The sequence below is a fragment of the Carcharodon carcharias genome, chromosome 13 (assembly GCF_017639515.1).
Source record: "Carcharodon carcharias isolate sCarCar2 chromosome 13, sCarCar2.pri, whole genome shotgun sequence".
NCBI classification, from domain to species: Eukaryota; Metazoa; Chordata; class Chondrichthyes; order Lamniformes; family Lamnidae; genus Carcharodon; species Carcharodon carcharias.
The window spans coordinates 101940674-101966860 of record NC_054479.1 but is presented as its reverse complement, the minus strand read 5'-3'; the positions used below and the strand labels follow the sequence as shown (position 1 = coordinate 101966860).

The following is a 26187-nucleotide window of genomic DNA, read 5'->3' as shown; positions in this document are numbered from 1 at the left end:
CTGAGTAAATTTTCAACCATTTACATCGAAAAGAATGCGTGTACAAGACTGAATGAATGGATGGAGATTCCTTGAAAGCTGCAAAAGAGAAAAGCATCCCGGTGTGAACAGACTTGCTGGTGAATATTGAAAGGATACATCACTTACCTGCTGTAATAGTTTTCTCAGTCACAGGTGTGGTAGTTACTTCCTGTGTTGTTGTTGACACTGTTGACAAGAAAATAACTTTCAAAACCACCGAATTCCAATTCCAAATCCCCCAGCATTGATAATTTTACAACTGGGATACATTATTGATATTAAGGCACAGATCTTGAGGAAATTGGTAAGTAAAGCTACTCATTGGTATCATGATTTCTTTATCTGCTTTATGTTATTAAACAAGTATGATTTAACATGAAGATATTATGAACTGGCAAATATCTTGCTCACTTACCCGAAGTGGAGGTTGTACTGGTGCTTGTTGTGCTCACTGGTGTCACTGGCTCACAGCAAATGCGAACTTGGTAGTCAAAACAAAATCTTTTCTCCTCCATAGCACTTTTAGAGACTACACATGTAAGCCCTTTGTCTTTGTCACATGTCACGTTGTCTGGTGATTCGCTGATTGGTCTTTCTGGCTGATCAACAAATCGACACTGAATGTTAGTGATTACTTCATAAGGGAAGGAACAGTATTCATTATCTTTGGGATTAAGCAATTCAAAATCGCCTGGGATGTCCTTAGAAGGTGTATGTTCATTAATCCAGGGTGACCATTTGCCATGGCAGATGACCTCTGTAAGAGAAAAGGGGAAATGTGTGTAAAAATGAGTCGCTCATGAACTAACCAAAGGGAAACATAAATGTGACAGCAGTAAGTCAGCATTTGTAAATGCTTCAAATGAATGTTTTGATGATAATGCTCTGAAACATTAATAATATCAACACCACAGCAAGGGAAAATCTTTTCACAATATTTGGCAATGATTCTAATAGAATTGACAAGTGTTCAGCCAGCGAGCAGCTGTGAATGGAAATTGTACAGTTTAGTACCAGAGTGGAAAATCACAATGAAAACGTATGTGAGAATAAGTAGCAACTCGAGGAGACAGATGTGGGGAGAAGTGAGCAAGTTCACAGTTTAAACTGTTGAAACATCAATTATTTTATTCTTCCGACGGGAAAAACTCCTCCAGGAAAACCTGTCATAACAGCATTTTTGTAATTGTTAAATTGCAATTGTTTGTAGATTGAGAACATTGAACTTTTCAAATAATCCCGTCCCAAGGAATTGGCTTTGAGTCTAAAGCACTGAACTGATGGACCTGCATTGTCTGGGCCAAAGTTGATCAAGGCAGACTTGTAAGAGTAATTGAAATGAGAATTGGGATCCAGTATCACAAACCTGAGAAAAAGGACATCCTCTCCCAAGACTACATGTTGAGCAGGAAGGTGACAATTAGTCATAACAGGCTCTGCTGAGCAGGAGATGTCATTTGTCTGCCTGACTCCAGACTCCAATAGCAACTGCTCTACCTGGAAGTAGGTCACAGCAGGAGACTCCCAGGAGGGTAGTGGAAACACTTCCAGAATGTCCTCAAAGCTTGCCCTAGAGGTCAGAACACCCTGTCGATTGATGTGAGTCCCTGGCCTCTGACTGCCCAAAATGGAGACGTTGCATTTGGGAAAACACCGCACACATCAAGAGATTCATCGCAGAGACAAACTCGAGTCAGCGGAATGAGCACACACACCTCTAAACAAGTCATCCACATGACCCTCCAAACACCATCTGCTCTGCATGTGGCAGAACCTGCAGATCGTGCATTGGGTTTAATTGCTATGGTGGAACTCCTCAAACCGGAATGGAAGCAAGTCATCCTCGAACCCAAGGGGAAAGGGAGATATTGAAAGAAAGCATCACTTACCAGTTGTAGAACTGGCTGTAGACACAGTTGTTGTTACAGTTGATGGAGGTGGCACTTCTGAAGGAAAGAGAAAATATTGAAAAAAGCTGCACTCTAACTGCAAATTCAGCAGCATTAATAGTGTTCCAGCATTCGGTTATTTAATTGACAATAAGTCATAAGGAACGATGAAAGTGTTGACAACAGCTACTGACTGCCTCAACTAACTTTGAGTACAAAGGACCAAATTTTAAACAGGAAAAAGACAAAGCAATATTTGCATATTTAGTTTTGTTTCAAAAATATTCTTTAAAGTTACAGGTGAAAGAAGAAAATGGAAGAATATGATCAATTACTGCATTCTAAGGAGAACATCCTTTGATATGATATAGTTTTGAAATGATTAGACTTTGAAAAAGATGCTGCATATCACCATCAATGTGCAATGAACATTTTTCATTTTATGTAAATGTCAGACCGTTATTTAGGAAAAGATTCGGTAAACATTGGTGAGCAAGTAGATTCCATGAGCGAACGGTGCAAACAGAAACATGGATAAAACATATTTCCTCATGTGCACATTCTGATCGACCTTCGTCTGAACGTGTCAGTTATCACCCAGTTCACTCTGGAAGTTCTGGACTAAAAATCGACAAGTGTGAAGTAATGGACTTCCACTGTCTGGAAATTGTTGAAACAAGACGGCTCGTGCATATCGAAAGAAGCCATCACTCACCCGGTGTGGAGCCTGGAGTGGACCTGGTTGTAGCAGATTTCACTGTTGTCGTGGTCACTTCTGAAGGCCAAGAAACATAATCAAACCCACTGCAATGCAACATAAAGGCTAATCGTGTTCCACTGTAAGATTTTATTTTATTGGCTTTGCTGCAAATATGATGTTTAAAATAGTACATCTGGGTTCAGGTGTCTCCAAATATTCAGTCACTTCCACCCACTTAAGGTCCACATGACTGAATGGACTGACAATGCCTAAAAGGTGAATTTGAGAACAGTGTGCTGGTGTGAACACTCATGCCCACAAGAGTTCCCCTCAGCCATTGCCCCTGATCTAGCTTCGTTCAAGGAATAAAAATTTCAACCATTTCCTTTGGAAAGTAAGGCCACAGGATGTACCAATGTTGAAGTGATGAACTTCTAGTGTGTGCTGAAAGAAGATCACCTCTGTCACTCATGTAACAGCAAAATACTGTGAATGCTTGAAATTTGAGACAAAAGCAGAAAGGGCTGGAAATACACAGCAGATGTTGCCAGACCTGCTCAATTTTTCCAGCACTATCTTTTTATTTCACTTCTTTCCTGGTCAGCTGCTGTTTATTACAAGTAGTATTTACTTACCTGGTCTGGAGCCAGTAGTGGACCCAGTTGTAATTGGTTTCACTGTTGTAGTCAACCCTATTGAGGAACAAGAAGAATAATGAAAGTCACTGCACCACAATATAAATATCATAGCTTTCCGATATATTGTGGGCATAAAAGCAACACATTGATCTTGCTACAAAAGTGAAGTTCACAAAACTAAATGCTGATTCAGATCTGAGTAAATTTTCAACCATTTACATCGAAAAGAATGCGTGTACAAGACTGAATGAATGGATGGAGATTCCTTGAAAGCTGCAAAAGAGAAAAGCATCCTGGTGTGAACAGACTTGCTGGTGAATATTGAAAGGATACATCACTTACCTGCTGTAATAGTTTTCTCAGTCACAGGTGTGGTAGTTACTTCCTGTGTTGTTGTTGACACTGTTGACAAGAAAATAACTTTCAAAACCACCGAATTCCAATTCCAAATCCCCCAGCATTGATAATTTTACAACTGGGATACATTATTGATATTAAGGCACAGATCTTGAGGAAATTGGTAAGTAAAGCTACTCATTGGTATCATGATTTCTTTATCTGCTTTATGTTATTAAACAAGTATGATTTAACATGAAGATATTATGAACTGGCAAATATCTTGCTCACTTACCCGAAGTGGAGGTTGTACTGGTGCTTGTTGTGCTCACTGGTGTCACTGGCTCACAGCAAATGCGAACTTGGTAGTCAAAACAAAATCTTTTCTCCTCCATAGCACTTTTAGAGACTACACATGTAAGCCCTTTGTCTTTGTCACATGTCACATTGTCTGGTGATTCGCTGATTGGTCTTTCTGGCTGATCAACAAATCGACACTGAATGTTAGTGATTACTTCATAAGGGAAGGAACAGTATTCATTATCTTTGGGATTAAGCAATTCAAAATCGCCTGGGATGTCCTTAGAAGGTGTATGTTCATTAATCCAGGGTGACCATTTGCCATGGCAGATGACCTCTGTAAGAGAAAAGGGGAAATGTGTGTAAAAATGAGTCGCTCATGAACTAACCAAAGGGAAACATAAATGTGACAGCAGTAAGTCAGCATTTGTAAATGCTTCAAATGAATGTTTTGATGATAATGCTCTGAAACATTAATAATATCAACACCACAGCAAGGGAAAATCTTTTCACAATATTTGGCAATGATTCTAATAGAATTGACAAGTGTTCAGCCAGCGAGCAGCTGTGAATGGAAATTGTACAGTTTAGTATCAGAGTGGAAAATCGCAATGAAAACATGTGTGGGAATAAGTAGCAACTCAAGGAGACAGATGTGGGGAGAAGTGAGCAAGTTCACAGTTTAAACTGTTGAAACATCAATTATTTTATTCTTCTGAAGGAAAAAACTCCTCCAGGAAAACCTGTCATAACAGCATTTTTGTAATTGTTAAAATGCAATTGTTTGTAGATTGAGAACACTGAACTTTTCAAATAATCCCTTCCCAAGGAATTGGCTTTGGGTCTAAAGGACTGAACTGATGGACCTGCATTGTCTGGGCCAAAGTTGATCAAGGCAGACTTGTAAGAGTAATTGAAATGAGAATTGGGATCCAGTATCACAAACCTGAGAAAAAGGTCATCCTCTCCCAAGACTACATGTTGAGCAGGAAGGTGACAATTACTCATAACAAGCTCTGCTGAGCAGGAGATGTCATTTGTATGTCTGACTCCTGACTCCAATAGCAACAGCTCTACCTGGAAGTAGGTCACAGCAGGAGACTCCCAGGACGGCAGTGGAAACACTTCCAGGATGTCCTCAAAGCTTGCCCTAGAGGTCAGAACACCCTGTCGATTCATGTGAGTCCCTGGCCTCTGACTGACCAAAATGGAGACACCGCACACATCAAGAGATTCATCGCAGAGACAAACTCGAGTCAGCGGAATGAGCACACACACCTCTAAAAAAGTCATCTACACAACTCTCCAAACACCATCTGCTCTGCATGTGGCAGAACCTGCAGATCGTGCATTGGGTTTAATTGCTATGGTGAAACTCCTCAAACCGGAATGGAAGCAAGTCATCCTCAAAACTAAGGAACTGTCTGACAGGGAAAAAGGAGATATTGAAAGAAAGCATCACTTACCAGTTGTAGAACTGGCTGTAGACACAGTTGTTGTTATGGTTGATGGAGTTGGCACTTCTGAAGGTAAAGGAAAACATTGAAAACCGTTGCACTCTAACTGCAAATCCAGCAGCATTAAAAGATTTCCAGCATTCAGTTATGTAATTGACAATAAGGCATAAAGAATGAGGAAAGTATTGACAATAGCTACTGACGACCTCAACTAACTTCGAGTACAAAGGACCAAATTTAAACATGAAAAAGACAAAGCAATATTTGCACATTTGGTTTTGTTTTGACAATATTCTTTAAAGTTACAGGTGAAAGAAGAAAATGGAAGAATATGAACAATTACAGCATTCTAAGGGGAACATCTTTTGATATGAAATAGTTTTGAAACTATTAGACTTTGAAAAAGATGCTGCATATCACCATCAATGTGCAATGAACATTTTTCATATTATGTAAATGTCAGGCCGTTATTTAGGAAAAGATTCGGTAAACATTGGTGAGCAAGTAGATTCCATGAGCGAACGGGGTAAACAGACACATGGATAAAACATATTTCCTCATGTGCACATTCTGATTGACCTTCATCTGAACGTGTCAGTTATCAACCAGTTCACTCTGGAAAATCTGGACTAAATATCGACAAGTGTGAAGTAATGGACTTCCACTGTCTGGAAATTGCTGAAACAAGACGGCTCGTGTCACTGGTTTTGCTACTGTATATCGAAAGGAGCCATCACTCACCCTGTGTGGAGCCAGGAGTGAACCTGGTTGTAGCTGATTTCACTGTTGTCGTGGTCACTTCTGAAGGCCAAGAAACATAATCAAACCCACTGCAATACAACATAAAGTCTAATCGTGTTCCACTGTAAGATATATTTTATTGGCTTTGCTGCAAATATGATGTTTAAAATAGTACATCTGGATTCAGATCTCTCCAAATATTCAGTCACTTCCGCCCACATCAGGTCCACAAGACTGAATGGACTGACATTGCCTAAAAGGTGAATTTGAGAACAAAGCACTAGTGTGAACACTCATGCACACAAGAGTTCCTCTCAGCCATTGCCCCTGATCTACCTTCTTTCAAAGAATAAAAACTTCAACCATTTCCTTTGGAAAGTAAGGGCACAGGATGTACCAATGTTGAAGCGATGAACTTCTAGTGTGTGCTGAAAGAAGATCAGCGCTTTCACTCAAGTAACAGCAAAATACTGTGAATGCTTGAAATCTGAGACAAAAACAGAAAGTGCTGGAAATACACAGCAGATGTTGCCAGACCTGCTCAATTTTTCCAGCACAATCTTTTTATTTCACTTCTTTCCTGGTCTTGCTGCTTTTTATCAAAAGGAGCCTTTACTTACCCGGTCTGGACCCAGTTGTAGTTGGTGTCTCTGTTGTAGTCAACCCCACTGAGGAACAAGAAGAATAATGAAAGTCACTGCAACACAATATAAATATCATAGCTTTCCTATATATTGTGGGCATAAAACCAACACATTGATCTTGCAACAAAAGTGAAGTTAACACAACTAAATGCTGATTCAGATCTGAGTAAATTTTCAACCATTTACATCGAAAAGAATGCGTGTACAAGACTGAATGAATGGACGGAGATTCCTTGAAAGCTGCAAAAGAGAAAAGCATCCCGGTGTGAACAGACTTGCTGGTGAATATTGAAAGGAGACATCACTTACCTGCTGTAGTAGTTTTCTCAGTCACAGGTGTGGTAGTTGTTTCCTGTGTTGTTGTTGACACTGCTGACAAGAAAATAACTTTCAAAACCACCGACTTCCAATTCCAAATCCTCCAGCATTGATAATTTTACAACTGGGATACATTATTTATATTAAGGCACAAATATTGAGGAAATTGGTAAGTACAGCTACTCACTAGGTATCATGATTTCTTTATCTGCTTTATGTTATTAAACAAGTATGATTTAACATGAAGATATTATGAACTGGCAAATATCCTTCTCACTTACCCGAAGTGGAGGTTGTACTGGTGCTTGTTGTGCTCACTGGTGTCACTGGCTCACAGCAAATACGAACTTGGTAGTCAAAACAAAATCTTTTCTCCTCCATAGCACTTTTAGAGACTACACAGGTGAGCCCTTTGTTTTTGTCACATGTCACATTGTCTGGTGACTCGCTGATTGGTCTCTCAGGCTGATCAACAAATTGACACTGAATGTTAGTGATTACTTCATAAGGGTAGGAACAGTATTCATTATCTTTGGGGTTCAGCAATTCAAAATCGCCTGGGCTGTCCTTAGAAGGTGTATGTTCATTAATCCAGTGTGACCATTTGCCATGGCAGATGACCTCTGTAAGAGAGAAGGGGAAATGTAGGAGAGCATATGAGACACTCACGAACTAACCAATGGGGGCCATCAATGTGACAGCAGTAATTCAGCATTTGAGAATGCTTCAAATGAATTTTTCCGTAACAGTGCTCTGAAACATTAATAATATCAACACCACAGCAAGGGAAAATCTTTTTACGATAATTGGCAATGATTCTAATAGAATTGAAAAGTGTTCAGCCAGCGAGCAGCTGTGAATGGAAATTGTACAGTTTAGTATCAGAGTGGAAAATCGTAAGTGAAGCTTATATAAGAATAAGTTGTAATTCAAGGAGACAGATGGGGGGAGAAGTGAGCAAGTTCACAGTTTAAACTGTTAAAACATCAATTATTTCATTCTTCCGACGGGGAAAAACTCCTCCGGGAAATCCTGTCACAACAGCGTTTTTGTAATTGTGAAAATGCCATCGTTTGTAGATTGAGAGCACTGAACTTTTCAAGTAATCCCTTCCCAAGGAATTGGCTTTGGGTCTAAAGGACTGAAATGATGGACCTGCATTGTTTGTGCCAAAGTTGATCGAGGCACATTTGAAAGAGTAATTGAAATGAGAATTGGGATCCAGTATCACAAACCTGAGAAACAGGTCATCCTCTCCCAAGATCACATGTTGAGCAGGAAGGTGACAATTACTCATAACAAGCTCTGCTGGGCAGGAGATGTCATTTGTATGCCTGAAACCAGACTCCAATAGCAACTACTCTACCTGGAACTAGATCGTAGCAGGAGACTCCCAGGACGGCAGTGGAAACAATTCCGAGATGTCCTCAAAGCTTGCCCTAGAGGCCAGACCTCCCTATCGATCCATGCGAGTCCCTGGCCTCTGACTGACCAAAATGGAGACGTTTCATTTGGGAAGACACAGCATGCATCAAGAGATTCGTCGCAGAGACAAACTTGAGTCATCGGAAAGTGCACAAACACCTCCAAAAAACACATCTACACGACTCTGCAAACAGAATCTGCTCTGCATGTGGCAGAACCTGCAGATCATGCATTTGAATTAACTGCTATGGTGGAACTCCTCAAACCGGAATGGAAGCAGACATCCTCGAACCCAAGGGACTGACTGACAGGGGAAAGGGAGATATTGAACGAAAGCATCACTTACCAGTTGTAGAACTGGCTGTAGACACAGTTGTTGTTACTGTTGATGGAGTTGGCACTTCTGAAGGAAAAGGAAAACATTGAAAACCGCTGCACTCTGACTGCAAATTCAGCAGCATTGATAGAGTTCCAGTGTTCAGTTATTTAATTGACAATAAGGCATAAAGAATGAGGAAAGTATTGACAATAGCTACTGACTACCTCAACTAACTTCGAGTACAAAGGACCAAACTTATCAGAAAATGGAAGAATATGAACAATCGCAGCTTTCGAAGGGGAACATCCTTTGATATGATATAGTTTTGAAACTACTGGACTTTGAAAAAGATGCTGCCTATCACCATCAACGTGCAATGAACATTTTCCATATTATGTAAATGTCAGGCCGTTATTTAGCAAAAGATTTGGTAAACATTGGTGAGCAAGTAGATTCCATGAGCGAACGGTGCAAACAGACACATGGATAAAACATATTTCCTCATGTGCACATTCTGATCGAGCTTCGTCTGAACTTGTCAGTTATCACCCAGTTCACTCTGGAAGTTCTGGACTAAATATCGACAAGTGTGAAGTAATGGACTTCCACTGTCTGGAAGTTGCTGAAACAAGTCATCTGGTCTCACTGGTTTTACTACTGCATATTGAAAAAAGTCAACACTCACCCGGTGTGGAGCCAGGAGTGAACCTGGTTGTAGCTGATTTCACTGTTGTCGTGGTCACTTCTGAAGGCCAAGAAACATAATCAAACCCACTGCAATACAACATAAAGGCTAATCGTTTCCACTGTAAGATTTATTTTATTGGCTTTGTTGCAAATATGATGTTTAAAATCGTACATCTGGATTCAGATGTCTCCAAATATTCAAACACTTCCACCCACATAAGGTCCACATGACTGAATGGACTGACATTGCCTAAAAGATGAATTTGAGAACAGTGCGCTGGTGTGAACACTCATGCCCACAAGACATGGCCCCTGATCTATCTTTTTTCAAGGAATAAGCATTTCATCCATTTCCTTTGGAAAGTAAGGCCATAGGATCTACCAATGTTGAAGTGATGAACTTCTATGTGCCGAAAGAAGATCACCTCTTTCACTCGAGTAAAATCAAAGAACTGTGAAAACTTGATTTCTGAGACTAAAGCAGAAAGTACTGGAAATACTCAGTAGGTGTTTCAAGACCTGCTCAATTTTTCCAGCACTATCTTTTTATTTCGCTTGTTTCCTGGTCTTGCTGCTGTTTATCAAAAGAAGCCTTGACTTACCCGGTGTGGAGCCAGTAGTGGCCCCAGTTGTAGTTGGTTTCACTGTTGTAGTCAACCCTTCCGAGGAACAAGAAGAATAATGAAAGCCACTGCACCACAATGTAAATACCATAGCTTTCCTATAGATTTTTGGCATTAAACGAACACATTGACCTTGCTACAAAATGAAATTCACAAAACTAAATGATTCAGATCTGAGTAAATTTTCAACCATTTATATCGAAAAGGCAGCATGTATAAGACTGAATGAATGGACGGAGATTTCTTGAAAGCTGCAAAAGAGAAAAGCATCCCGGTGTGAACAGACTTGCTGGTGAATATTGAAAGGAGACATCACTTACCTGCTGTAGTAGTTTTCTCAGTCACAGGTGTGGTAGTTGTTTCCTGTGTTGTTGTTGACACTGCTGACAAGAAAATAACATTCAAAACCACCAAATTCCATTTCCAAATCCTACAGTATTGAGATTGTTACAACTGGGATACATTATTGATATTAAGGCACAAATCTTGAGGAAATTGGTAAGTACAGCTACTCACTAGGTATCTTGATTTCTTTATCTGCTTTATGTTATAAACAAGTATGATTTAACATGAAGATATTATGAACTGGCAAATATCTTTCTCACATACCTGAAGTGGAGGTTGTACTGGTGCTTGTTGTGCTCACTGGTGACACTGGCTCACAGCAAATGCGAACTTGGTAGTCAAAACAAAATCTTTTCTCTTCCAAAGCACTTTTAGAGACTACACAGGTGAGCCCTTTGTCTTTGTCGCATGTCACATTGTCTGGTGACTCGCTGATTGGTCTCTCAGGCTGATCAACAAATCGACACTGAATGTTAGTGATTACTTCATAAGGGTAGGAACAGTATTCATTATCTTTGGGATCAAGCAATTCAAAATCGCCTGGGTTGTCCTCAGAAGGTGTATGTTCATTAATCCAGGGTGACCATTTGCCATGGCAGACGACCTCTGTAAGAGATAAGGGGAAACGTAGGAGAACATATGAGACACTCATGAACTAACCAATGGGGACCATCAAAGTGACAGCAGCAAATCAGCATTTGTAAATGCTTCAAATGCATTTTTTCATGATAATACTCTGAAACATTATTAATATCAACATCACAGCAAGGGAAAACCTTTTCACAATATTTGGCAGTGATTCTAATAGAATTGAAAAGTGTTCAGCCAGCGAGCAGCTGTGAATGGAAATCGCAGTTTAGTAACAGAGTGGAAAATCGCAATGAAAATGTTTGTGAGATGATTTAGCAACCCAAGGAGACAGATGTGGGGAGATGTGTACAAATTTGCAGTTAAAACTCTTAAAACATTCATTATTTAATTCTTCCGATTGGGAAAAACTCCTCCGGGAGAACTTGTCACAACAGCGTTTTTGTAATTGTGAAAATGCCATTGTTTGTAGATTGAGAACACTGAACTTTTCAAATAATCCCGTCCCAAGGAATTGGCTTTGGGTCTAAAGGACTGAACTGATGGACCTGCATTGTCTGGGCCAAAGTTGATCAAGGCAGACTTGTAAGAGTAATTGAAATGAGAATTGAGATCCAGTATCACAAACCTGAGACTCAGCTCATCCTCTCCCAAGACCACATGTTGAGCAGGGAGGTGACAATTACTCAAAACCAGCTCTGTTGGGCAGGAGATGTCATTTGTATGCCTGATACTAGACTCCAAAAGCAACTGCTCTATCCAGAACTAGGTCACAGCAGGAAACTCCCAAGAGAGCTGTGGAAACATTTCCAGGATGTCCTCAAAGCTTTCCCTTGAGGTCAGACCTCCCTGTCGATTCATGGGAGTCCCTGGCCTCTGATTGACCATAATGAAGACATTGCATTTGGGAAGACACCGGACACATTGAGAGATTCATCACAGAGACAAACTCGAGTCAGCGGAAAGAGCACACACACGTCTAAACAAGTCAACTACACCACCCTCCAAACACCATCTGCACTGCATGTGGCAGAACTTACAGATTGTGCATTGGGCTTAATTGCTATGTTGGAACTCCTCAAACCAGAATGGAAGCAAGTCATCCTTGAACCCAAGGGACTGTCTGACAGGGGAAAGAGAGATATTGAAAGAAAGCATCACTTACCAGTTGTAGAACTGGCTGTAGACACAGTTGTTGTTACTGTTGATGTTGTTGGCACTTCTGAAGGTAAAGGAAAGCATTGAAAACTGCTGCACTCTGACTGCAAATCCAGCAACATTAATAGAGTTCCAGCATTTGGTTATTTAATTGACAATAAGGCATAAAGAATGAGGAAAGTATTGACAACAGCTACTGACTACCTCAACTAACTTCGAGTACAAAGGACCAAATTTAAACATGAGAAAGACAAATCAATATTTACATATTTGGTTTTGTTTCAAAAATATTCTTTAATGTTACAGGTGAAAGAAGAAAATGGAAGAATATGAACAATTACAGCATTTTAAGGGGAACATCATTTGATAAGATACATTTTTGAAACTATTGGACTTTGAAAAAGATGCTGCCTATCACCATCAACGTGCATTGAACATTTTCCATAATATGTAAATGTCAGGCTGTTTTTTAGGAAAAGATTTGGTAAACATTGGTGAGCCAGTAGATTCCATGAGAGATCGGTACATACAGAAACATGGATAAAACATTATTCCTCATGTGCACATTCTGATTGATCTTCATCTGAACGTGTTAGTTATCAACCAGTTCACTCTGGAAATTCTGGACTAAATATCAACAAGTGTGAAGAAATGGATTCCACTGTCTGGAAGTTGTTGAAACAAGACAAGCAGATGAATTAACTGCGCCAGCAGATGTAAAGAGGCATGACAGAGGTATTATGGAGACATGGCTGCAGGGTAACCAGGATGGGAACTGAACATCCAGGGGTATTCGTTATTTAGGAAGGACAGACAAAAAGGAAAAGGTGGTGGAGTTGCATTGCTGTTTAAAGAGGAAATTAACGAAATAATGAGGAAAGATATTTGCTCCGAGTATGTGGAATCTGTATTGATAGAGCTGAGAAACATCTAAGGAGCAAAAAAATTAGTGGGGTGTGTATATAGACCCCCAAACTGTAGTGGTCATGTTGGGAATGCCATTAAACAGGAAAATAGAGACACGTGCAATAAAGGAACATCTGTACTTATGGGTGATTTTAATATGCATATAGATTGGGCAAATCACATTAGTAACAATACAGTAGAGGAGGAATTCCTGGAGAATATACGGCATGTTTTTCTGGACAAATACATTGAGGAACCAACAAGAGGACTGGGTATTGTGTAATGAGAAAGGAATAATTGGCAATATAGTTGTGCGAGGCCCCTTGAGGATGAGCGATCATAATATGATAGAATTCTTCATCAAGATGGAGAGTGACGTAGTTGATTCTGCAACTTGGGTCCTGAATCTTAATAAAGGAAACTACGATTATATGAGGTGTGAGTTGGCGATGATGGATTGGGTAACGTTACTTAAAGAGATGACGGTGGATAGGTAATAGGTAATAGGTAATTCAAAGAGCGCATGGGTGAACTGCAACAATTGTTTATTCCTGTCTGGCGCAAAAGTAAAACAGGAAAGGTGCCCAAACCATGGCTTACAAGTGAAATTAGAGACAGTGTTAGATGCAAGGAAGAGGCACACAAATTGGCCAGAAAAAATCAGCAGACCTGAGGATTGGGAGCAGTTTAGAATTCAACAAAGGAGGACCAATGGGTTGATTAAGAAGGGGAAAATAGAGTATGAGAGTAAGCTTGCGGGCAACATAGACACTGACTGTATAAGCTTACATAGGTATGTGAAGAGAAAAAGATTGGTCAACACAAATGTAGGAAGCCTTACAGTCAGAAACAGGGGAACTTATAACGGGGAACAAAGAAATGGCTGATCAACTAAATACATACTTTGGTTCTGTCTTCACAAAGGAGAACACTAATAAGATACCAGAAATGTTGGGGAACACAGGGTTTAGTGAGAGGGAGGAACTGAAAGAAATCATTATTAGTAGGGAAATGGTGTTGGGAAATTGATGGGATTGAAGGCCAATAAATCCCCGGGGCCTGATAATCTACATTCCAGAGTACTTAAGGAAGTGGCCCTAGAAATAGTGAATGCATTGGTGGTCATCATCCGAGATTCCATAGACACTGGAACAGTTCCCACAGATTGGAGGGTAGCTAATGTAACCCCACTATTTAAAAAGGGAGGTAGAGAGATAACAGGGAATTATAGACCAGTCAGCCTGATGTCGGTACTGGGGAAAATTCTAGAGTCTATTATAAAAGATTTAATAGTTGAGCACATGGAAAACAGTGGCAGAATTGGACAAAGTCAGCATGGATTTATGAAAGGGAAATCATGCTTGACAAATCTACTGGAATTTTTCGAGGATGTAATTAGTGGAGTAAATGAGGGGGAGCCAGTGGATATGGTTTATTTGGACTTTCAGAAGGCTTTCGACAAAATCCCACATAAAAGATTGGTGTGTAAAATTAAAGTAGTGTATTGAGATGGATAGAAAACTGGTTGGCAGACAGGAAACAAAGAGTAGGAAAAAAGGGTCTTTTTCCAAATGGCAGGCAGTGACAAGTGGGGAAGCGCAGGGATCGGTGCTGGGATCCCAGTTATTCACAATATATATTAATGATTTAGATGGGGGAATTAAATGTAGTACCTCCAAATTTGCAGGTGACACAAAGCTGGATGGGAGGGTGAGCTATGAGGAGGATGCAGAGATGCTTCAGTGTGATTTGGACAAGCTGAGTGAGTGGGCAAATGCATGGCAGATGCAGTGTAATGTGGAATAATGTGAGGTAATACATTTTTGGTAGCAAAAACAGGAAGGCAGATTATTATCTGAATGGCTATAAATTGAGAGAGGGGAATATGCAACAAGACCTGGGTGTCCTTGTACAGCAGTCGCTGAAGGTACGCATGCAGGTGCAGCAGGCGGTAAAGAAGGCAACTGGTAAGTTGGCCTTCATAGCCAGAGGATTCGAGTACAGGAACAGGGATGTCTTGCTGCACAACAAAAACAGAATTACCTGGAAAAACTCAGCAGGTCTGGCAGCATCGGCGGAGAAGAAAAGAGTTGACGTTTCAAGTCCTCATGACCCTTCGACAGAACTTGAGTTTGAGTCCAAGAAAGAGTTGAAATATAAGCTGGTTTAAGGTGTGGGGGGGTGGGGGGGGGTCGGTGGCGGAGAGAGAGAGAGAGAGAGAGAGAGAAGTGGAGGGGGTTGGTGTGGTTGTAGGGACAAATAAGCAGTGATAGAAGCAGATCATCAAAAGATGTCACCAACAGCAGAACAAAAGAACACATAGGTGTTAAAGTTGGTGATATTATCTAAACGAATGTGCTAATTAAGAATGGATGGTAGGGCACTCAAGGTATAGCTCTAGTTGGGGTGGGGAGAGCATAAAAGATTTAAAAATATTTAAAAATAATGGGAAAAGAAAAATCTATATAATTTATTGGAAAAAAAACAAAAGGAAGGGGGAAACAGAAAGGGGGTGGGGATGGCAGAGGGAGCTCAAGACTTAAAGTTATCCATTACAAACCCACCGACTCCCACAGCTATCTCAACTACAGCTCCTCACACCCCGCTTCCTGTAAGGACTCCATCCCATTCTCTCAGTTCCTTCGCCTCCGTCGCATCTGTTCCGATGATGCTACCTTCAAAAACAGTTCCTCTGACATATCCTCCTTCTTCCTTAACCGAGGGTTTCCACCCACGGTCGTTGACAGGGCCCTCAACCGTGTCCAGCCCATCTCCCGCGCATCCGCCCTCACGCCTTCTCCTCCCTACCAGAAACATGATAGGGTCCTCTTGTCCTCACTTATCACCCCACCAGCCTCCACATTTAAAGGATCATCCTCCACCATTTCCGCCAACTCCAGCATGATGCCACCACCAAACACATCTTCCCTTCACCCCCCTATCGGCATTCCGTAGGGATCGCTCCCTCCGGGACACCCTGGTCCACTCCTCCATCACCCCCTACTCCTCAACCCCCTCCTGTGGCACCACTCCATGCCCACGCAAAAGATGCAACACCTGCCCCTTCACTTCCTCTCTCCTCTCCGTCCAAGGGCCCAAACACTCCTTTCAAGTGAAGCAGCATTTCACTTGCATTTCCCCCAACTTAGTCTACTGCATTCGTTGCTCCCAATGTGGTCTCCTCTACATTGGAGCGATCAAATGTAAACTGGGTGACCGCTTTGCAGAACACCTGCGGTCTGTCCGCAAGAATGACCCAAACCTTCCTGTCGCTTGCCATTTTAACACTCCACCCTGCTCTCTTGCCCACATGTCTGTCCTTGGCTTGCTGCATTGTTCCAATGAAGCCCAACGCAAATTGGAGGAACAACACCTCATCTTCCGACTAGGCACTTTACAACCTTCCGGACTGAATATTGAATTCAACAACTTTAGGTCTTGAGCTCCCTCCTCCATCCCCACCCCCTTTCTGTTTCCCCCTTCCTTTTGTTTTTTTTCCAATAAATTATATAGATTTTTCTTTTCCCACCTATTTCCATTATTTTTAAATATTTTTAAATCTTTTACGCTCTCCCCACCCCCACTAGATCTATACCTTGAGTGCCCTACCATCCATTCTTAATTAGCACATTCGTTTAGATAATATCACCAAATTTAACACCTATGTGTTCTTTTGTTCTGTTGTTGGTGACATCTTTTGATGATCTGCTTCTATCACTGCTTGTTTGTCCCTACAATCACACCAACCCCCTCCACTTCTCTCTCTCTGTTTCTCTCCGTCCCCCCACACACCTTAAACCAGCTTATATTTCAACTCTTTCTTGGACTCGAACTCAAGTTTTATCGAAGGGTCATGAGGACTTGAAACGTCAACTCTTTTCTTCTCCGCCGATGCTGCCAGACCTGCTGAGTTTTTCCAGGTATTTCTGTTTTTGTTTTGGATTTCCAGCATCCGCAGTTTTTTTGTTTTTATGTCTTGCTGCAATTGTACAGGACCTTGGTGAGACCACACCTGGAATATTGTGTGCAGTTTTGGTCTCTTTATCTGAGGAAGGATGTACTTGCTATAGAGGGAGTGCAGTGAAGGTTTTCCCCACTGATTCTTGGGATGGCGGGACTGACATATGCGGAGAGATTGAGACAATTAGGATCATATTTGCTGGAGTTCAGAAGAATGAGGGGCGTATCTCATAGAAACCTATAAAATTCTAACAGGACTAGACAGGGTAGATGCAGGAAGGATGTTCCCGATGGTTGGGGAGTCCAGAACCAGGCGTCACAGTCTGAGGACACGGGGTAGACCATTTAGGACTGAGATGAGGAGAAATTTCTTCACCCAGAGAACGGTGAAGCTGTGGAATTCGTTACCACAGAAAGTAGTTGAGGCCAAAACATTGTATGTTTTCAAGAAGGAGTTAGGTATAGCTCTTGGGGTGAAAGGCATCAAAGTGTATGGGGTGAAACCGGGAGCTGGCTATTGAGTTGGATGATCAGCCATGATCATAATGAATGATGGAGCAGGCTCAAAGAGCCTAATTAATTACCTGATCTCCCATTTGGAGAAATTTCCCAGCTATCTGATGTTTAATTCAAAATTAAATGAAAAATATCACCTAAACAGACCACATTAGTGCTGAGTGGTTTAATGTTATCTTTAATTTAATTGCTTCATCTAAGTACCCACTTGAGATGTCTTCCAGTCATGAAGCCAGGAGAGGCTTATTTTAAGACAATTTATTTAAGGAAGATGTGCGCTCTTAGGTGGATATTCAAAAAAAGGCATAACAAACTTTGTTCAACATTAATACCAATAAACACTGCCCTCCGGCTGGAATGGAAGAATATGCTGGAAGAGCAAGAGAACAGACTTTCACTGACAAGTAGCTGAAGTTGTGATAAAACCACTTGCGTCTAAGGCCTTCCATTTATAATGAAAGAAACCATCACTCACCAGTTGTGGAACCAATGGTTGAGCCAGTTGTTGTTGTTGGTGACACTGGTGTAGTTGGTCCTTCTGAAAAATATTAAAGACATTCAGAGTCACATGATTCTTACTCAATTCCTACATCAACATAACATGACATGCTTCATGTTTATTAAGTACATGAAAATAATTGTGTGTAAGTTTACAGTACATCATTCATAAATAATAGGCCAAAGAGCTCGAAGAGGAAATAATTGAGTTGAAGCTGAAAGAACTGAACCAGTTCAAATAATGTTCCTTCTGCTTTAATAGATAACCTCATTCACCAGTTGTGGAACTGGCAGTAGATGCATATGTCATGGTTGTCACCGTTTATGAATATGTTCCTTCTGAAGGAAAGCAAAAGATTGTACAACCAATACATTCTAATTTGAATTGGGACAGTATTGAGACTATTTCAACAGAAGCATCACTTATTACACAAATGAAAAGAGGACTCATGAAGGATTTGAAAATTCTTATTACAGATGTCCAATCAATCAGTACCATGCTGTAATATAAGTTGCATATTCCAGCTGTATGATGACAATCTGTCCTCAAAGCGGGTATCATTTTGAAAGCTAATTTTTCAGGCACTGAATGTGTTCAGCACATTTTCATCCAGGACTTTGCTGACAATTAAGGCACTTTGAAAGCCTAATGGAACCTTGGACCAGAGCACAATATTATCCTTCACAAAACAGGTGTCACAAGTGGAGATGTGGATGCTACGAAACACTGGATACACACAGCTCATACTCTCAGTTATTCAACAGCTGAATACCAGCCGACTGGAGTTAATTCTTATATATCCAGATAATAAAAGCAGAATTCATTGAAGCTCATCAAATGCTTGTCCACAGCAACATGCATGCTATGACTTTCAGCATATGTAAATTCCATTATGTAATCACCCATTTCAAACTTGCTCCAATCAATTAAAATACAGTGGCTGACGTGAATGGTCTTCATTTTTGGAATATACCTGTTTTACAGCTTTTTTGAAATAAATCACAATGAAATTTGTTCACTAGTTAAGCTAATAGTCTCTGACCTGGAGCAGGAATGGACTAAGTTGCTAGAAGAGCAAAGGATGGACGTTCACTTTCAAGGAGCTGAAGTTGAAAAATAACACTTGCGTCTAAGGCCTTGCTATTAAATACAAAATAAACCATCACTCACCTGTTGTGGAAACACTGGTAGAGAGAGTTACAGTACGTGGTACTGTGGAAGATGTTTCTTCTGAAAAACAGTAAAGATATTCAAAACCACAAGTCTCCAATGCAATTCCTAAACATGCTTTAACGGACATTCACCACAAGGCAATCTGACATATATTGATCTTGAAATATGAGAAAATCTTATGTTTAGATTATATCACATCCCTCAAAATGATTTGGGTTCAGTGTTGAGCAGAAGGAAGTAATATATTTTCACAGAAAGGGTTCTGAAGTTGAAAAGCATTCTTATGTTAATAGACTTGCTAATGTATATTGAAAGGAGATATCACTCACCAGTTATGGAACTGGCAGTTGTCTCACTTGTGGTGCTTGTCCCTGTTGTTGTAGTTGATTCTTCAGAAGAACAAACAAAAGCATTAAAAACCAAATCATCCAACTTGAACTAGGACAGTTTTGAGAGAAGTGAGACTCGGTATACATTTCATCATTTGAAAAAATGTGCCCACAGGTAATATTAAATGTATTGCATTCATCTGGCACCTGATGTGACCCAAAGTGCTCTATAGCCAAGGCATTATTTTTGATGTGTGGTCACTGTTGCAGTGAAGGAAAGGTGTCACTTGATTTGAACACAGTCAGATAGCACAAAGAGCTTTGTGAAAATCTATTCTTAGAATCGTTGGTTCAAGCAGAAACATTGATCACGATCCTGGGAAGAACTCCCTACTCATCTCAGAAATAATGCCACTGGAACCTTAATGGCCACCATAGAGTGTGGGCAAAGGCTTGACTGAACCTCTAATCCAACAGCTCACACCTCAGTCCCAGTGCTGTCCTTCCTCAGTAGAACATGATAAGATCAGACTGGACTTCATGCTCAAGACTCTGGATGCGGACTTAATCCCACCATCCTCTGAAGTGAGAGTGTGACCCCTGAACCAGGTCTGACAAAGGGGTTTTCACTGACTGGGAGTTTAAGCTGTAATTGCGTTCTGATTTTAAATTACTTCCTCATGTTTAATGAAAGAAGACATCACTCACCAGGTGTGAAACTGGCAGTAGAACTAGCTGTGGTGGTTGTCTCTGTTGTTGTAGTTGTTTCTTCTGAAGGAAAACAAATATATTCACAATCAATCCAGTGAACTAGTATCAGGACAGTATTGAATGAGTTTCAATATCGGTCAGCAGGGAATTCACAAGTTACAAGAGAGTTTGTAAAATAGATTAAATCCTATTACTACAGGTGCCGGATTGGACATTATCCTGCCATTTTATAAATTGCATTCCATCTGCACCACTGACAAGCTCTCCATCAAATAAGTGTCATTGTGAAAGACTGAAATTGTGACATTCACTACAGTCACCCTTTATCGTTCCACACTGTGCTGAAACTTAGAAAACCAAGGATAGATGGAAATCTTAAAGGAGATTTAGTCCAGAAAACTATGATATACTTCACAAAATATATATTACCCTCAGTTATTCAATGGCTGATTACCTGATCTCCCATCTGGAGAAATTTCCCACTTATCAAGATGTTTAAAATTCAATGACACTTATCAGCATAATGGACCACATAAGTGCAAAGCAGTGTAATGTTAAGCTTAATTTAATTGCTTCACATAATTACCCATTTGAGATGTTTTCCAGTCTGTAGTCACATGTAGACCATTAGTGAACCAGATGAGTTTTTAACAACAATTGGTAATGGTTTCATGGTCATTGTCAGACTTAAATTCCAGATTTTTTTTATTGAATTCAAATTTCACCATCTGCTGTGATGGGATTTGAAACCCAGGCCCTGAGAACATTACTACTCACTAGTACAATACCACTATGCCACCAGAGATGAGGAGAATTTTTTCCTCTCAGAGGGTTGTGTGACTTTGGAGTTCTCTGCCTCAAAAGGTGGTGGAATTGAGGTCATTGAATATTTTTAAGGCAGAGGTTGATAGATTCTTGTTAGGCAAGGGAATCAAAGTTATCAGGGTTAGATGGGAATGTGGAAATAAAAACACAAGAAGGTTAGCCATGATCTTATTGAATGGCAGTGCAGGCTCGAGGGGCTGAATGGTCTATTCCTGTTCCTATTTCTTATGTTCTTATGTTCCAGTCACAAAGATAGGAGAGGCTTATTTTAAGATCATTTATTTAAGGAAGATGTGCGCTATTAGGTGGATATTCAAAATATGGCATAACAAACTTTGTTCAACATTTATGCCAATAAACACTGCTCTTCGGCTGGAATGGAAGAAAGTGCTGGTAGAGCAAGGGAACAGACTTTCACTGACAAGGAGCTGAAGCTGTGATAAAACCACTTGTATTTAAGACTTTGCAATTGATAATGAAAGGACTATTCTCACCAGTTGTGGAGCCAGTGGTTGAGCCAGTTGTTGTTGGTGACACTGGTGTAGTTGTTAATTCTCAAAAATATTAGAGACATTCAAATTTACAAAATTCTGACTCAATTCCAAAATAACATTGGTGGGTTTTCAACATAAGATGGTATGATTTTTCTTATATGAATACATGAAAATAATTAAGTGTAAATTTACAACAGATCATTTAAAAAATAATAGGCTAATGGTCTTGAAGAAAGGAATAATTGAGTTGAAGCTGAAAGTACTGAACTAGTCTTCATCCAAAACTGTGCTGACAAAATACTAGTGCACTTTGAAAGCCTAGGGGAACTTTAGACCAGAACACAATACTATCCTTCACAAAACAAGTATCACAGGATGAGATGTGGATACAACAACAATGTGGACACTCAAATATTATACTCTCAGTTATTCAACAACTGAATACCGCATCTGGAGTCAATTCCTGCATATCCAGTTATTAAAAGCAGAATTCATTGAAGCACAATTGCCCACAGTGATGCTTAGCATGCTATGACTTTAAACATGTGTAAACTCCACTATCTAATCACCCATTTGAAACTTGCTCCATTCACTAAGAATATAGAGGCTGACTTCCATTGTCTTCATTTATGGACTATATTGTTATAACTGTTCCTGTTGTGGGTTATATTAAAGGTTCAGAGTGTAGAGCTTTGGTTGCTTAAAGTGCATTGGAGCTGTTTATTTTCAGTTTGGCTTAGTATGCCTATGTTTGAAAACCATGCTCAAACCTTTGACCCAGCTGCAAGGCTTTTAGAAGCAAGAAAGCCTTGGGTTTGCTATGGAGAAAATTGCTAAGGGTGGTACTATGCTCTGAAGGGAAAGCTGGTCAGTTTTGGTTTGTTTTAGGAAAAAACATTAACGTAAGCTATGCTGACTTGGAGGCTGCAGATGTCCAGTCTGTTGTGTTTAGCCGGTGACCTCAGTTCTCTATGCTTAGAGAGGAAAGAAAGGGGTTCTAGAGAATTGGGTCTATGGAAAAGACGCCAAGTGAGGATCTACAGCATCCGCAGTTTTTTTGTTTTTATTTTTTTGTTTTTATCTCTATGTGTGTCTGGTGGGTTATAGCATGCAACCATCAGTGACACCTATACTTGGACCCAGAGGTCGCATTGGGGGGAATATGCCATAAACCTGAACTGTGACCTGTGCAGCCAGATCCAACCGAAAATGGACCATCTTCCAGAGCATGGAGTATGTTAAAAGCCTATCAGAGTGAATTTCTCAATAAAAAAGTTAAGCTGGGTTATATCTGTTGAATTGAGTTTAAGAGCCTCATATTGTTTAGAATCATTATCTTATTTGCTCAGAATATCTATTCATTATTGCTAAAAGCAAAATACTGTGGATGCTGGAAATCTGAAACAAAAATAAAAATAGCTGGAAAAACTCAGCAGGTCTGACAGCATCTGCGGAGAGGAAGACAGTTAACGTTTCGAGTCTGTATGACTCTTCATCAGAACTGAGGAAATATAGAAATATGGTGAAATATAAGCTGCTTGAGGGGGGTGGGACAGGTAGAGCTGGATAGAGGGCCAGTGATAGGTGGAGGCAAAGAAGGGATTGCCAAAGATGTCATAGACAAAAGGACAAAGGGGTGTTGACAGTGGTGATATTAGCTAAGGAATGTGTTAATGGGGACATTAAGGATAGAAAGCAGGACGAGCAACTGACAGATAGCCCTAGTGGGGGTGGGGTGGGGGGAAGGGACCGAAATAGGCTAAAAGGTGGAGATGAAACAATGGATGGAAATACATTTAAAAATAATGGAAATAGGTGGGAAAAGAAAAATATATTTAAAAATGATAAATTATTGGAAAAAGAGGATTGGAAAGGGGGTGGGGATGGGGATGGAAGAGAGATGTGTTTGTTTTGTTCAGGTTTGTACAGAAAAGATTCTTTTGGTTTTCTTAGAGTCCTGCTGCTTATTTCCTTACCATTGGTTCTTCCACACATTATATTCTTTAAATGCTTATGATCTGTCAAGCCAGACCCTAATAAGCATCAGGCCTGTTCAGTATTTTCACAGCTGGGATCATAACAATGTGTATTTTAGGCGTTTTTTTTCATAAGTTGTAATATGCTATTTTTCAACATTTAAGCCCTTAATGACTGCTCTCAAACAGCACTACACTACTTTGCTAGTAGAGTAAAGAAAAAGATATTCAATGACAAGGGTTTGAAGTTGTATTCAGAATACTTGTGTCTTAGGCTTTGTTATTGTACATTGAAAGAAGCCATCACTCACCAGGTGTGGAGCCAGTGTTAAAGCCAGGTATAGTTGATGCTATTGTTGTTGCTGATATTTCTGAAAAATAGTAGGCATTCAAAATCATAAGACAGTGTCCCAATTCCTAAATTACTCTAGCAGATTTTCTGCATCTGATAATGCAATTTGTGTTGAACAAAATATATAAAACAAAATTAGGTCACATTTCCATTACATCTATTCTTTTATTAAAGGACCATGCATTTACAATCAGGTAGTAATGGACTTTCAATGAGCAACAGCTGAAACTGAGAGAACAGAGTTATTTTAATAGACTTGCTAATATCTATGGAAAGAAGACATTGTTTAACAGCTGTGACAGTGGACCCAATTGTACTGCTTGCCCCTATTGTTGTATTGTTTCTTATGAAGTAAAGCACATGCATTCACCACCAATACACCCAACTTAAATCAGGACAGTTTGAGAGAGTTTAAATTTCAATCAGTAGGCAACACACAAATTACAAGAGAACATGTAAACTGGTAAGAAAACAATTTTTACTACAGGCACCCAAACAGACAGCATCCTGCCATACTACAAGTTGTTAGCTCAGTGGGCTAAAGTGTGACTCAGAATAACACCAGCAGTGTCTGTTTGATTTCTGTTCTGGCTGAGATTGATTTGTGTCCTACCTCCTCACCCTGCCCCTGAGAGTGGAAGGCAATGGCAAACCACTGCTGACAAAAACTGTCAAGGAAACAGCTCAGGATGAAGCATCAGCAGATAATGAGTGAAGGACCAGCCTTCCTAAAGAATGCTTATGTATTCCTTCATGATGAGTGCACATGAAAGACTATGTAGAAATTCCAGGGTTGGTGCTCATTTAATTATTTTTAGCATCATATCTTTGACCCTACCAAGGTTCCTGAAGGAAATGGCTACCAATATTTTAGCTAAATAATAACAATTCACACAAGAAAAGCCTTCCATTTGCTTTTTACCATTCTTAGTTTTTGTGTGCTTTTTACATTAGTCAACCAGAGAATCATATAATGATAGAATACAGAAGGAGGCCATTTGGACCATTGCATCTGTACTAACTCATTGAAAGAGCAGCTAATTAGTACTCCTTCCCTGCTGTTTCTACATAGTAAAAGTTTCCCCTTTCAAGCTTTTCCCAATTCGGTTTTGAATGTTGTTATTGAATCTGCTTTAACCTTCCTGTCAAGCAGTACATTTCAAATCACAGCATGTCAATGCATTATAATAATAATTTTGCCTCTTTTTGTCAGTTATTGAAAAATTAATTCTGACTTTTCAATCATTGTTCATAGCTGGCACAAAGGTATCTTGCATCCACTATCAATTACTTGATGAATTCCCATAACTATGAAAGCCATTCTAATCTTCAGTTTTCACTTTACTGATGATTTTATATCAGTACTTGTATTTCTCTCAGATTTTGATGAGTGCTTTCATTAATTTTTTCTGCAATCTGGCGATACAACGGAAGATATTGACATTTTAATGTCTTCTGCAATTCAAAACCAACCTCTTAATAGGACAGAAATGAATTCAGGCCCAGAGGTGGATTTTTCAGAGTAAGTATTCAATAGAAGGCAAAATTTTATTTGGATCAATAATGAAACCTTTTGATTTGGTACTTTATATTGTCAAAGACATGTTTTTAATTCACTGGTTTGTAAATTTGTAGTGGCAGAAATTGGGTGCGACTTTGGCAGCATGCAGCAACAGAATGGGGAGGATTCTCCTAGATTTATCCTTGGGCCTTATTATAATTCAGGTGAGCTCCCAGCATGAAGCCCAGGTCTTACTTGTATGTAATATATATATAAAAAATGCTTTTCACGCTCACCAGAGGTCTCAAAGTACTTAGCAGCTTCTGAAGTGTGGTCACTATTGTAATGTAGGAAACACGGCCAATTTGCACACGGCAAGCTCTCATAAACAGTAATGTGATGAAATGACCAAATAATCCATTTTTGTGATGTTGACTGAGGGATTTATATTGGCTATCATGCCAGGATTAACTTCTCTGCTCTTCTTTAAAATAGCACTATGAGATCTTCTATATTCACCTGAGAGGTCTTAGTTTAACATCTCATCCAAAAGTCAGAGCATTACTGGAATGTCATCCTGGAATTTTGTACTCAGTTCCTAGAGTGGGACTTGAATACACTGACTCATGTATCTCAGATGAGAGTGCTATGAACTGAGCCACAGATGACACTGCAGTCCAGCATCTCAGAGTAGCCATAAACTACTGCAAATTTGGGTGATGTCAGATTTGATATCTGTCTCTTAAAGAAGATAAA

The 26187-nt window shown here is 39.9% G+C and overlaps 1 protein-coding gene across 1 annotated transcript in view; it reads right to left on the bottom strand.

Moving 5' to 3' along the window:
• The window catches only part of LOC121285634 (mucin-5AC-like), a 216452-nt gene that overhangs the window by 121770 nt on the left and 68495 nt on the right, over positions 1-26187 (bottom strand). The window contains exons 31-53 of the mRNA XM_041202273.1: positions 23890-23949; positions 20281-20343; positions 19573-19632; positions 19241-19300; positions 18047-18109; positions 12197-12253; positions 10708-11049; positions 10419-10478; positions 10078-10134; positions 9474-9533; positions 8816-8872; positions 7326-7667; positions 7036-7098; positions 6703-6750; positions 6083-6142; positions 5351-5407; positions 3880-4221; positions 3591-3650; positions 3246-3302; positions 2626-2685; positions 1911-1967; positions 437-778; positions 148-207 (exon numbers count right to left, since the gene is read on the bottom strand). Of these exons, the coding sequence (XP_041058207.1) occupies positions 148-207; positions 437-778; positions 1911-1967; positions 2626-2685; positions 3246-3302; positions 3591-3650; positions 3880-4221; positions 5351-5407; positions 6083-6142; positions 6703-6750; positions 7036-7098; positions 7326-7667; positions 8816-8872; positions 9474-9533; positions 10078-10134; positions 10419-10478; positions 10708-11049; positions 12197-12253; positions 18047-18109; positions 19241-19300; positions 19573-19632; positions 20281-20343; positions 23890-23949 (2487 nt within the window). The remainder of the gene's footprint in view (positions 1-147; positions 208-436; positions 779-1910; positions 1968-2625; positions 2686-3245; positions 3303-3590; positions 3651-3879; positions 4222-5350; positions 5408-6082; positions 6143-6702; positions 6751-7035; positions 7099-7325; positions 7668-8815; positions 8873-9473; positions 9534-10077; positions 10135-10418; positions 10479-10707; positions 11050-12196; positions 12254-18046; positions 18110-19240; positions 19301-19572; positions 19633-20280; positions 20344-23889; positions 23950-26187) is intronic.